Raw genomic sequence first — 14,888 nt, forward strand, 5'->3', positions numbered from 1 at the left:
TTTTTCCTTCAATAACTACTACTTGTATTTACATGTCAGAAATGACAATAGAAGAACAATTTGCAGAGAAATGGATGGGTTGAAGTACAAATATGGAGAACTCAGAAGAAGATTATCCTATCCTTAAATATGAACAAAATCCTCTTCACCATTCACAAGACACTACACTACGTACACCCTATGTCCAATAAGCTCTCTCATCGAAGAGAGCAACTACTGCACTGCAACAACTACTATCAGCCTTTGTGGTGGACCCACCCTCTGCTTCTAAATTCTAATATACTATATTACTACTAGTTGTTGTTGTAAAAAGAAAAGAAAAGAAGCATAATCGGAGAATATTCACAGAAAAACCAAAATCAACAAGAGTAGGCCAAACGTTGGGCCACACGGCCCCTAAGAATTCCGTTATACAAAGCTACCCTGTTAGCAGGCATTACTCCTCCGATCTTCGCTTCTTCTTCTTCTTCTTCTTCGTCTTCTTCTCCGTTGTTGTTGTTGTTATAACTCTTCTGAACCTTCGATCGCGAACTTCGCTTCCTGAACTCTTCTCCGTCTCTGCACGACTCCACCACGTCCTCCGCAAAGTGCACTCTTTTCTTCTTCTTCTTCTTCTTGCTCTTCTTCCCAGCTGCACAAGATTCCCACAACACAATTGGTCAGCAAAAGAAACAGTTTTCTATTTTTATTTTTTGTGAATGTGTGTGCGTGAAGAAACAGGGGAAGGCGGGACCCACCGTTGGATATGCAAGATCGCAGAACCGGAGAAGGAGAAGGAGGGATTTGGTGGTGAACGGAGAATTGGGGTGGTGGAAAAGACTTCTGCAGACGGAGGGCGAGGAGGATCACCGTGCCAGAGACGGCCATGGCGGTTGCAACCGCCACCCCTTGCGCGCTTATCATGGAACACATGGCGGTGATTTCGATGATGAAAGAAAGAAAAAGATAGAGAGGTTTTCGGTTTTGACACAACACAAGTGGAGAGTGAGGAATTTTATATAGTAATGGGTCAAGTATGTGCAGCGGCAGCTGCCAGGGATAAAAAAAAAAAATACTAGTTTTTTATATTAGAATATTGGTTAAAGAATAAAAATATTTTTTATTAAAATATATAAAATTATATTGTTGATGATAGATATAAATATTTTTTATTTTAAGAATACTTGTTAGTCATGCATATATTGTTATTACATTTGAAATAGAATTGAAATGAAACATTTATTTATTTATATTAATTAAATAAATAAAGCAAAAAGCCAAAGCAAGTAGGACTTCTTTAACGAATGGCATGCAGCTGTTAAATTTTTACCGTGACGTATTGATTGGAACTTATGTGTTGCGTGTCTACATTATTTTTCTTGTAAGGAGAAAAGATTGTAAAAATGATTATTTAAGATTGATCTTAATTATAGATTGACGTTGGGAAGTTACTTTAATATAACTATAACTAAGAGAATGTTTATGAATTATGATCTATTTTATAATGTTTGAATGAAGGTTGAATCCTTGTGTATATAAAAGGAAGTAGGTGGGATAGTTGTAAAAATATTTTTTTTTTAGTAAATGAAAGAAAAACTAAGTTTTTAATTGGTCACAGATGTTAAAAGGAATAAGAATTTAAGATGCACAAAAAATATTTGATAAAAAAATGAATGACCATATAAAAAAATAGACTGTTAAAATTATGAACTTGTATTTCATTTTAATGCCAATAAAATTAATAAATTTTGAAATAATCTGTATTATTTAATATAATTTTAAGAATACTGACTCATATTTAGATTTTTAAAAAAGTCCATATCAATTTTTTTTGGTGAGTTTTTTTTCTTTTGATTGATAATAATCTTTATGAATACTTAAATTATAACCACGCAATTTTTCTATTAATTTCGCTTCATCAAACATATATTTTTCTTTTTGTAAAATACCAACTCAGAATAAATTTTAAAATTTTGGTTTAAACTCTTTTCCCATGATCACACTAATGTTTCCATCTCTTTTGCCACAAAGGAAACTTTTGGTTTAAACTATTTTCCGTTCATAATTTAATTAGCTTAATAATGAAGTGTGAATTTAATTCAAATAAATTTATTTTCAGTTTTTTACTGTAGCTTCTTATTAAAAATTAATTTATTTAATGTAATTATAGTGAGACGCTCAAATGAAAAAAATAATTCCAAAAAGTATTATGAATACTTTAGTAAAATAATATATAATTCAATATAATCATTTATTATTCCAAACTATAATTAATAATCAATATGTTTTGTACGAAATAATTTCCTTTGTACCGGTTTTGAAAATATTAAAAGAATAAATTTTCAATAACTATTTCTTACAATTTTTTATTATTAAAACCAATAAAACCATGCTTAATTTTATTCAATGATTCAAATATTTTTCAATTTCTAAAGTTAGACTTTCAATCATCTTGTTAGAATGATAATGATTACTAAATGCATTTTGTATAGAATAACTCTCCAATGCCTACAAATAACAATTGTTGGTCTCTAAACTCCACACTCATAAATAATCTAATATATAATCTATAGTGAGATTGAGAGCTTAGAAGAATCAAGAATTATAGTTCTTACCAATTGTAATGGAATGGGAAAAATGATTTGGATTCAGTTTATTTCACTTTTGTTTTTATTGTGCATTTTTATTTAGTTTCAAAAATAAAATCAACATAAAATTTTTCTAACATTTGGAAAATAGAATGAACTCTCTCCCCTCTCTCTTTATATTATATGTCATATATCGAATATTATAATAATTATTATGTATAATTATATTATTATTTAATTATAATATATATATATATATATATATATATGATATGTATTTAATTGTAATACTCTTTGTAAAATTACTTTATTGCATTATTAATTAAAACAATAATTAATCCATAATAATAATAGTATATAAACACAATTTTTAACTTCATAACAATCAATGTAAATAAATTATTAATATAATTACTCTTTATTGTATAGAATTTATAAATATAATGTTTTAATTACTTCATATTGTGCTTTTAGTCTCAGCATCATCTTCCTTTTTAATATATAAAGATAAAAATCTATTTTGTTAGTTTTGGTCTTCAAATAAAAGAGATTAAAGCTCTCATGATTTCTCCATTCCTCTATTTCATACTTTCATGACCACATGGTTTCAAGATTTTTTGGTAAATTAGAATTTAAGAAGTTTTCTTATTTGTGTTATCTTCTCACCTTTCTTCCTATTTTATTTTTTTAATTGTGTTTGTAGAAATGTTGGATTGTTTTAAGTTTAATTTGTATTCTATATACATCGATTTGTATTTTTTTTATTATTAATTTCATCTAGAGTTTGCAACATACTATTTGAGATCTTTTTCTTAAATGAATGGTTAATCTCTTTTCTATTTATTTTTGTCTAATGATTTTATTTTTCTTTACCCTACTTTTCTTATTAGATATGTATTTGTTTGGTTGGTTTCAACCAATTTTTACCGAGTAAGTATGTTAATATTTAATTTTTTTGGTAAATTATATATTTATATATTACTTACATTTTATAATTAATATTTATTTATCAAAATTAATAAAATATATTACCAAATTTTTTTTAAAAATAAAAATTATTTAGTATTTAATTATTTTGTTCAAATCATACGTATATTATTTGTCAAAATATGGTCATTCTTATTTTATTTAACAAATTTAGTTTTATTTAATGAAGAATTAAATATCTCATATTAGTTATATTCAGTATAAAATTTTGATAATTTAAGTTAATAATATATTTTTAATTTAATTCACTTAATTATATTCAACTTCACTAATTTTAACCTTCAACATGCTCGTGTATATATATAATTACTAACCATATATCAAATAAGGTAGAAAAAAGTTAAAAGTTGTATCTTAATTTTATTTCAATTTTTATATAAAAGTATTTTTCACTTATAACTATTAATAAAAACAATTACTCCCTTGATGTACATATTTCTTATTCCTTCCTTACCTTTTAATATATATAACTAATGTCATTTACCCTGGAAAATTGTTATCACTATATTCTTTAATTATTTTTTATTTTTCTTTTTTTTTAAAAAAAAAACATAGAGGCACAAAGTGCCCTCTTTTTCAACTAATAATAATACATAAGCGACATCCTTTCGTAACGTTCAATTATAAACATTGTATACTTTTAATAATTTTAAAGAATAATTATAACATCTTAAAAAATAATAAACACTCATTAAGTATCATAAATATAAAACAATTATACTGTAGCTAATAATAATGTTATTAGCACTGTCTTTCTGAATTCGCTAAAATTGGGAAAATAATTACTACAAAAGAAATAAGATAAAAAATAATAGAATATAAAAAGTATCATTAATATTTCTTATATACAAATAATTCTTATTTTAATTATTTTATAAGAGATAAAGTCCGAACCATATAATAATTCTTATAAATAAAAAACTTTAAAAAGGAAAAGTAATAAAATTAAAGTAAAATATAATAATAATAATAATAATAGACAAATCTTATTGCATGATCCGAATCATATAATTTATGTCTTAATGAGGTTAACAACCTCAAAATTTTCAATAATATAACATAATTAAAAATATTATTTTTAAAATAAATAAAATATCATTTTAAAATAATTAAAAGGTAAATATATTTTAAAAAACTTATACAATTTCAAAAAATTTAAATATTTTTTTAATATTAAAATTTAAAAATATTTATTATAAACAGACAAAAATCAAGTACACATTAAAATAATATCCACAATTACAAAAACAAAATCTCAAATAAAAATAATTATTATATTTACATTACTTTTGTATTTATACTTTTTATATAAGTATTGTGTCATTATTTGAAGAAAGAATAAATCATAATAAACTTAAATAGACTTAATATTTTTAAGACAATATATATTTAATTAAAAAATACAATTAATCATATTCCTCAATTTTACTGTAATTGTATTTAATACACTTCTAAATATCTAATTAAAATCTAATAATTTTTATCTATGTACATATATTTTAAATATATAGCAAAAGGAAATACCAAAGTATATAATTTAAACATTATATATATATGGGGTGTGTGCTAACATATTCACACTTCAATTTTAGTTGGAGAATGTTAACAACCTACACCAAAATATGTTGGACAAGAAAATGGTTATTTTTTTTTATTTCAATTCATTTATTTTAGGGACAGTTTTGAAATTTAACCAAATGTATATAATTAAATAAATAATCAATATAAATTAATTTTTTTGATTTAAAAGTGATGTGAGTTTATACCAAAAAGAAGTAACATGAGTAGCTGTTGGATACTTGAGTTTATAATTTGATAATTAAAAATTAATTTTGATATTCTTATACATGTTTTTTAATACTCGATTCTCCAATTATAATTAATGTTTCTGTAACTTAATATAAATATAAATAATAATTATGGTAGCTTTTGGATTTTGCACCATTTTTTTTTATAAAAACATTTTATGCTAGGTTTTGGCACTATCACTGATGATTCCTCCATTTCTCTCTTTCTTTAACATATAATTTTAAGCTTAGCAAAATCTTACGTATAAGTAAATAGTTTATAATGAGTTTGATTTTTTTATATTTAATTTGTGTTATTTTCTCACATTTTTTCCTTTCTTCCTCTTCTTTTAATTGTGTTTGTAAAAAATATTGCATTAATTACAATTTAGGTGAGTTTATTTTTTCTTCCGGTTGCAATTGTTAGATTTAGTTTGTTTTACAAATGAGTTTAGTTTGGGTTCTATATACATTAATTTTTGTTTTTTTATTATTGATTTCATTTATGTTTTCATCATGTTTTTTTAAATCTCATATAATATTATTTATATTTCTTATATATAGTAGAATCGCATATATTTCTTCTATAGTCTCACTTTATTTCAAAAGTGTTAACGTCTTTTATTTGGTAGGGGTGATATTTTTTATTGGAGGAAAAATTCAAGTAAAAAATTACATACTAACAAATATTTTTAGTTATATGTATACTTCTAATATAATATTGAATTATTTTTTTTATCAGATATTTGAGACATGTGAAGAATAGTTGAAGAATTACATATCTATTTCAACAATTTACATATACATGTACAACAACAATAATTACTTTATAGTAAACATATGTTGTCTTACTCTTATTAAATTAAATTAGTTTTTAATATTTTTCTTATTATATGTCAAAACATAATTCAATCAAAAAAACCTTGCACAGGTAAAAAATTAGCACTTAATAATAATAGCAAAAATTGGGTATAAATAATTAACGGAAATATATATCTTTGGTTGATTCAAAGAACATATTAGGTTCTTTTTTATATTTTGTTCATAATGAGTTTTCCTTTTTATAAAACAAAAATCTAGCATATAATTATAATTAAAAGAAAGCTACATTTATAATAATTATTTTTCTTAAATGATTGTCAAAGAATATTGACTTGAATAATTAGCCTAACGCTTATAATAAATACACGAGTTCAATTTTAAGAATCATTCATTGAAATGGATATTCATATAAGGATGTGTTTACTAGTGAGTGAGTTGAATGTTGTAAATTTTCTGGTTTATGTCTTCGTTCATATGGGAAAAAAATATATTAGGATGTGTTTTGCAACAAAATGATGTTATGCACAGCAACTGACGGCAATGCCATTATACCAAAAGTTTAGTGAGTGTTTGCTTTTGGTGAGTAAGAGTGGGGGAAGTGGAAGGCGCGTCCACTGCACACTTCAAGCTACATTCTAAATTCTAATTATTCAATGTACTGAAGATTCGGTTCACAATGGATAACTTGTCTCAGTTTGATTGTTTAAGACATTGAATTTTATTTTTATAGCGTTAACTATTTAATATATTGTAAACTATAATATTAATTTAATTGATATTGTTCAGATTATTGTAAAATTTAAAATTATAATTTGTTTGAGAATATTAATTTACATGTTCATTTTTATTGAGATGATTATTTTGTTTTCTTAAATTAATATGATATATATAAGTTATTCAACAAATTAAATTTACCCACTTCAACTTTGAGTATCTTCAATACAGGTGCGTACAAGAAATTATTTATACAATTATTGTTGCTTAATCAAATTTATACAACAAAAAAATTATTATTTTAAGCATTATAAGATTCACAAATTATGTTAAATATTCATTTTAATAATCTTAATATTTGAGTAAATTTTATGTAAAATATTTAAAATTTATATAAAATTGTAAGACGTTAAAATAATGTATTTAAGCAATCAATCATGATAGATGGTCTCATAAAATACCATATGATTTTGAGATCGATTTTCACCTTTAACCCCCACAACTCTTGAAGACTTGCGTAGCAAAGGAATAACCAGTTTATAATTTCAACAACAGAAATATAAAGCCAAAACGAGGGTTGATGTCCCAAATAAAATAATGTCAGAGTCACTACCATCAATGTCATTATCCCATGAAGAAAAGAAACAATGAGTGAAGAGGAAGAAGAAGAAATTAATGGGAGGAAAAACATCATGTATATTAATTGTAAACAGGTGGAGAGTGTTGAAGAGGCATGCGACTTCTGGATTTAGTAGAATCTCGTTGAATAAATGTAGTTTTTGTCATCCATGACGCATTTGTCAGGCCGGAGTTTAATGCTTATAAATTCCCTTAAGCAGAGTCTAATCTCATTGGGCCCATAATTTGTTTTTCTCTCAAATGATATTTAATGGTTTATGACATTTTTAGATGAACAAAATTTATGTATAGTATTATAGATACTGTTAATTATTAAATCAAAATCAACATGTCATTTTAATAGTTCTGATGAATGACGATCACCAAGATAAAAACAACGATTATTAAGATAGAATACTAAGTTTAATTGAAAAACAATATCAATAATATTATATTTAGTTGCTTTCCTTTTTAAATTAACTCAAGAATGCCCTTAGATCTCACCTCGAATAGATGTGTATCAGTCCAAGACTTGACCTCGTGAAAAGTTGAGCAGATATATTTCACAACACTTGTTGACGAAAAAAATTGGACAAAATATAGTTAATAAAAAAATGGAAAAATAAAATTATTACGGAGGGAAAAAAAATGCGTATATGACATCCCGTATTATTTAGCTTTACTTGTCTGCATCAATGCGTCGTGTCATTATAAAGTTAGTTCAAAATTTTCTCCTATGTAGGACCTCAAAAAAATGCTAATGTGCACAGTCCGAACTTACGGATTTTGTTAGCTATTGAATTTGAGTATAATTTGTAAGTTGCAGGTTTCGAAGCATTAGTAACCAATTAACCATGTACAACTCAATGTTGTTCCCCACCAATAAAGAGCATAAGCAATCATGTTTCTAAAATATCATATGACTATTCTCAAAAGCTGAATCTATACATATAATACATGGTCTTAATATTTTGTGCCTTCTTTATTTAAGAAGACCTTCTAGAAAGTCTTCTTATTCTTCCAAACAACCAATAGAATCCATTTATCTGTGACTACTCTCAAAAGCTAGGCTCGATTTAAAAATAAGCTCTTTCATGTTTTCATTTTTTTTCAAATGTATTTGACTCAATTTCTTCTTCGAAGGAGAATGAAAGCTAAAACAAATTAGACCAAAATATCATATGCCAGCTCATTTGAAAGTTCTTTTAGATATTCATTTAGAAAGGTTTAGCATTGTCCAAATTTCACCTAAGAGAACATTTTAACCAAACTTTAGAATTCTGCACTAGCACAATGTGCTATTACCTGGCTAAAATCTTCAATTTTTTTTTAAATAGCTCTATTTCAGCTCATGAACTATCCTTAATTTGCAATGGACGTTTCTTGTGCTAGGTATCGGTCACTCAGTACTTCAGATTCAAAACATGATAATTTGATGAAATTATACAAAAAAAAATAATTCAGTGTAATAAATCAAAGTGATAAACAATAATTAGATGTGTCAGGACTAATATCCTTGGCAACCTGGAGCAGGTATTCTACGTTAATATCATCAGGGTAGTGTTGTAAAAGTTTTATATTGGTCACAAAATCACCACTTAGCAGTTTGCTTTTCACGCAAAGTAGCATTGCGCAACAGATCCGAAGAAGCATATCCTTCAAAAAAAGATTTTAGCCATGTAACATATTATTAATCAAAATGACAAAGTAAAACCACGATAATTTTGTAAGCTAAGTATTAATTTTATCCTGAAAGTTTGCCGAGGAGTTTGATTGAGAGAGATACCTGAACACCAAAAGGGTTACTCAGAAGTGTATCCCATATTCTCAAGATAGACTCAAATTTGAACTCTTGCGTGAGTAGGAGTGTAATCCATCGGAATGCATAGAATTGTGGTTTAACCTGTTCATGAGGTTCAGCGGCATCAGTTTAAATAGAATGGAACTGTACAAAACGTTGAAGTAAAAAAGTTTAAAGGTTCTACCTTTGTTCTCAATTCAAGATGACGCCATAATTGTTCATCATTTACTTCTAATAAATCTGACAAGCGAGAAAGTGTAGCAAGGATGCCACTTGAACTATTATCCAATTGTTGGCAGAAATGATCCACTGAGTCACCCAAGATTCGAACAAAACAAGAAAAACTATCTGCTTCTACATTTGCCTAATAGAAACAAGACAAAGCACAAGTAACAAAGGATAAAATTATGGTCTTTATGCTCACTAATATTTATTTATGCAGACAATTTTCAAGAACAAAAATGTGATGGATGATACGAGAGGAAGACAACTGTCATACAGCAACATACAATTTTAAAATGGCCAAGTCTAATAACCCATCAGGTAAGTTATATAATTTATGGTTGTTCAGTGTAATAGACATTGGTCAACATAACGGAAGTTGAATCATGCTTGATTGGTGCTGCTTCAATTCTAAAACAAAGAAATTAAACATCTAAATTGTCTAGAAGTAAGATTTTCAGGCTTCTGCACTGGATGATGAAAACAGAAGAGGCGTTAGTGGCATCATAAGCAATATTGAATGTTAAGATATATACACTAAAATTTAAATTTCCAAAACACAATTGAGCCTCCTTCAACCATTAATTTTGGTTTACTGCCGAAGTCATGTGAATTTTCTGCGTCATCATATATACCATGCATTTAACCTAGCTAAAGAAAAACAATGGGAACTGCCACAAATCACATAATAAATTATGCAGGGAAAATGCTTACAGCATTTTGCTTGTCGGGGTCAGTACTAAATACATAGTATATTGGTGCCAAGACCTCGTTCATGCCTTGCACATAACGAATCTCAGGATTTAACTTTGCAAAAAGGAGAAGGATATTCTTCATCGCTTCCTATAGTTAAAGTATCAACAAAAACTTCAATAAGAGTCGAACCCCCTAAAGTTTATCACTCAACACTGAAAAGTGGAAACAAAATTGAGAATTGTTTGATAAGTAGCTCAGCTAAAAACCCAAACTTACAACAAATTAACAGAAAACCTTTATAGATTTTTGGTGGTGCAGTTAGTTACCCTATTTTTGCAACTAATTGATGACTCCCCTGAGAAAAATGGCAAATCTGGATGTGTACGCTGCAGATCTCGATCTATCTGTTCTACGATCTCTGTATACTAGAAGATGGACAGACAGCGATAAGTATAAACTTCATTATCCAAACGAATTCAGTCAAAAGTAACTTCATAATGGAGGAGAAATTTACCTGAAAATATTGACTCCAAAGACTAGCCTTACCAAGGCTCAAAGGGTGATCTTCGTGAGAAATTTCATGTCGCCTAAGGGGGCCATCAACATCATTGTCCTCATGCCGCCTTGTTGAACTTAATTCCTCACATTCCTTCCAAATATGTCTTGACTGTCTTAGATTCAATAATATGATCAGTGAAAACTGGAAAGCAAGAGCTACAACACAAAGCACACCAAATATAGCCAGATAAATGTTTGATATAAATATAACTGCTTATGTTAAAATGCAAAAATCAGAATTATATTACCGGATTGCAGAGAAGATCCTCTTTCAGATTAGCATACTTTTGCCTATTCTCTTTTAGTTTCTTGTCCCACAAGTCATGAGATGAAGGTAAGTAACCCAAGAGTAGCTGGTTGTGGAAATCATAGTAGGACAATCAGCTGCTTGTATGAAGACATAACTACAATCAAAGGATTTTATAATTTTGCAAATGGAACATAAATCTAATATCTTCATTACCAGAAGATGGAATGGAAGTCATAAACATAGGATATATTATATTCAATGGTTCATCACTATTGATGTAAGTTTTCTAAGCATTAAGATGTACTTTCTAATACCAACATAGTATGGCATAGTTGACAGATAACCATGTTTGTTAAACATGTGGTCAAAGGTTCATCTGTTAGAAGATATCAACTCCTTAAAGGGATCTTAGTTGTGAACGATTAGTTTTTGACATTTTAGTGTTCACCCTAAAAAAGTTACAGTCTAATTCTCATGTTAACAACTTAACATGATGGAGTGAATAATTACCTTCCAAGCCGTTGCACGCAAACCTCCTCCATCAGGAATACCAATGTTGGCAATTCTTTGCAACTTTTCCAAATTTATCTCCCTTTGAGAAAGCTGGATAACGAAAAGGGTTAATGAATATGAAGGAACAGTTAAGAGAACGAATTGAAGGAAATCAAAACAAAACCATTTCCATTTTTCTTCTCCAATCACGACCAACCTCGTATTCCAGATCTGATCTTTTCTCTTCCTCTGAAACGGATTTCAACACCGAAACCTGAGTGACAGAATCTCTGTTCGGTCTCTGCCGAATTTTTCGCTCCTTGTCATCATCATCATCACTCTCCATGTGAAATCCTAACTCGCCGGGCTGAACTGGCTCGAGCTCCTCGCCGGACTCAAGTTTAAACTCAGAGCCTTCGATTTCATGGCCTTTTTCGTAGAACCCTGAGACCAAGCTGTCGAGACGGTCGGGAAAGACCCTCCCAACCTTGTCCGGAGCTGGAAGCTTGAGCTTGCCTTTGAGCATAGCGGCTGAGTTATGACCGAGTTTACAGAGGAATCGACCGAGTTGAAACAGTAGGAAGTGTAACGTGGAAGGATGAGAGAGTAAGAGTTGTTTCAGCTTCTGCTTCTCCATGATTCGGATATGAAACTCAGAAGAAGAATGGTAGTTAACGTTTGAATGGCAGTTAGGCGCCACAGCTTTTATTTTCAGACCTGTGAAATGGGCCTAGTGAGAAATGTTCGGCCCAACTGGATTGGGCCCTTTTGGGCTTTGGAACGAGTTCGCATAATCCTGCTGTTCCGGGTTTCAACTAGGGTAATCTCAAATTATCAGCACCCCTCTTTTTGTAGTCATCCTTACAAATAAAAATTAATCTTCATCTTCATAAATCATAATATATAAATTAAACTCACTCACATAAATATAATAAAAAGTAATCCCACAATATATAAGTGAAGGACAACCCTTGAGCTAACTTTTGGGGTTGAGTTAGGCTTCTCACATTATTCATTTTAACATGGTATCAGAGCCAGAAACATGGTATCAGAGCCAGACTCTGTTCCTGAGACCTCGCCTTCGCGCTTACCACCCACCATTTGTTGGTTACGCACCAAGCCAGATTAATGCAAACGCACCAGAGAAAGAAAATTGACCACTTTTAATTCAATATATCAGAGATTTCCTCTTCCCATTGGCTCTACAAAATTAGTCAAAGTATTTATATATAGCTTGTGCTCAGGGGAGAAAAGCTTGTTCAATTACACTGCAGATCTTACTTATGCGTTTCACTGTTTGATCGAGAGAGCATAATGAAACAAAATATATATTAACATGAATTAGGAAATTGGATTTTGTCCTGTTCAGTTATCATACTTAGAAACAAAATGATAAACTAATCATCTTCTGTTTTTTTCCTTGTATCTGTTTGCTTAGTATGTTTAATTGATTAATCTGAAGCCTTTTATTCAACTCGTTCACATCATAAGAAACAGAAATATATTTCCCAAGAAGATAACAACCTGTGTATTACTACTTCTGAAAAAATACTAGTCCTTTAAGGCATTAACAAGTACATCAAATACAATCACAAATGTTTGAAAAACACATTCAATACACAATTCTAAACAAATATTCATTTTCACTATTCATTCCATATTCAATGGTGAGATAGATCTTCATGTATTATTCAGAATAAAACACTAACAAACTATGAGGTCACTCTTCAGCAAAGAGAGAGATTAATCTAAATAAAAGGAAGTAGCCAGTTTTTTGGATCAAAACTGAAAACTGAATGCCAATGTTTTGGTGTTGAGAGCTACCTGAATAACTTCATCTAGGAGATTTAAATCCAGAATTTTGGGAATGATGCCAGCACCAAATCCTTGGATCAGGTGCTTACCTTTGACATGTGTGCAAATGGGAAAAAAAATCAGCAAACAGCAGCCTCTAGTAGTAGTTGCCTAAGGACTGCTCAAGGTAAAGAATATTTTTACGAATTTATGTATGACATTTCAAGGAAGACACATTTTAACAATTCAAATGAATGACAATATTTAGTACCTAGATAGGCTAGATTACAATTAAAGTTAAATGATAAACAGGAGGACTGAATCCAGCTTCCAACTTCCAATATATAGGCCAGTCAACAATTTAACAGGATATATCCAAACGGGAAAACACGTAACACTAACTAATGTCTAATAGTGCTGCCCGAGTTTGTAGTTTTTACGAGGCCATTTTTTATGAACATAAATTCTACCGTTTGGCATATTTCAAATAGTTTCCAAAGGATGATCCAATAAGCAATTTTGGTATTAAAATGATTGTCTTGATGTCTGACTTCAAGAATTTCTGCTTGAATCAACCACCACATTTAAGGCTTCCTATCGCTATTCATAGTACAACCTAATTATTACTTATCTCTCAAAGAATGCAGAGCCACACTCCAGGTCTAAGCAGTAAGCACATTGAAATTGACCCTGCACATAGTCTTGGTAACTGCAGGTTCTGTCCAAGTTTTGCATTTGCACCTATGACCAGATAGCATATTTGTTCACAAAGGGTCTTTTGACAGCAATGGTTTACTTTTATTGCCTTTGTTCCAATTTGAACTTGGTTCAAATTCTATTGTTCAGTGCATATAACAAAATTACTTGTATATATCTTGATAGAGAGATGAAAATAATATAACAAATGAGTCCTGGATGTATTGACTTTTAATCTTCCATGAGTATGATGATAGAGCCCAGTAGTTATACAGTGAGATAGACCAGAGAGAAATATACAGAATGGTAAAATCACCTGGCTGTCCTCCATTCAAAACTGGACTTTCAGCTGACTCCACACCATACAGCTGGGGAGAAGAAATCATAAAGTTAGCATAAGAAACTTGTTCCCTTGTTCTCTCCCAGTGAAGAAAGTACGCATGGTAAACAAATCAACCTTAATATCCGGGTTTCTCTCCCTGAGGAATCTTCCAGCACCTGCTATTGACCCCCAGTTCCGGGTTTTTATTGAACCGATCTTGATGGAGCGTCTTAGAAAGTCTTTTTTGTATTAGTGTCACTTGAAAATTATCACTCCAAAGTCTGCTCAAAGGTAATGTTGCTAAATGTCACTTACCTTGTCGTTTTGATGACAATGGAGTCTATGGCATATTGCGTTAGTGAGTTGAAGGAAACCCTAATATTGTGGATGGAACACTTTGATCCTTCGAGATCTGATTGCAGGCACATAGGTTTATTATCTGCACCAAATTTTGTAGTTGTCCTATGATACATGAATTATAAGATTAACTTGGTAAAAAAAAATTGTGGTTCAAATTTTTCAACGAACAAAAAGATTAACATCTAATCGATAAAAAAACAAG

The 14,888-nt window shown here is 29.4% G+C and overlaps 2 protein-coding genes across 2 annotated transcripts; both read right to left on the reverse strand.

Moving 5' to 3' along the window:
- Nucleotides 1–1,006, reverse strand: LOC100786698 (transcription initiation factor TFIID subunit 11). Its single transcript, XM_003542628.5, has 2 exons — nt 738–1,006; nt 1–631 (listed from the first exon to the last, which is right to left on the reverse strand). The coding sequence occupies exons 1-2, from the start codon at nt 910–912 to the stop codon at nt 360–362; spliced, it is 447 nt and encodes a 148-aa protein (XP_003542676.1). The 5' UTR covers nt 913–1,006; the 3' UTR covers nt 1–359.
- Nucleotides 1,007–8,748: 7,742 nt separating this feature from the next.
- On the reverse strand, nt 8,749–12,251 carry LOC100814360 (TBC1 domain family member 13). The gene is made up of 9 exons (XM_006594208.4): nt 11,732–12,251; nt 11,533–11,625; nt 11,021–11,125; nt 10,729–10,881; nt 10,541–10,639; nt 10,233–10,361; nt 9,481–9,660; nt 9,282–9,398; nt 8,749–9,151 (listed from the first exon to the last, which is right to left on the reverse strand). The coding sequence occupies exons 1-9, from the start codon at nt 12,149–12,151 to the stop codon at nt 8,969–8,971; spliced, it is 1,479 nt and encodes a 492-aa protein (XP_006594271.1). The 5' UTR covers nt 12,152–12,251; the 3' UTR covers nt 8,749–8,968.
- Between the last annotated feature and the right edge of the window lie 2,637 nt (nt 12,252–14,888).

This window comes from Glycine max, chromosome 13 (assembly GCF_000004515.6).
Source record: "Glycine max cultivar Williams 82 chromosome 13, Glycine_max_v4.0, whole genome shotgun sequence".
Lineage (NCBI taxonomy): Eukaryota > Viridiplantae > Streptophyta > Magnoliopsida > Fabales > Fabaceae > Glycine > Glycine max.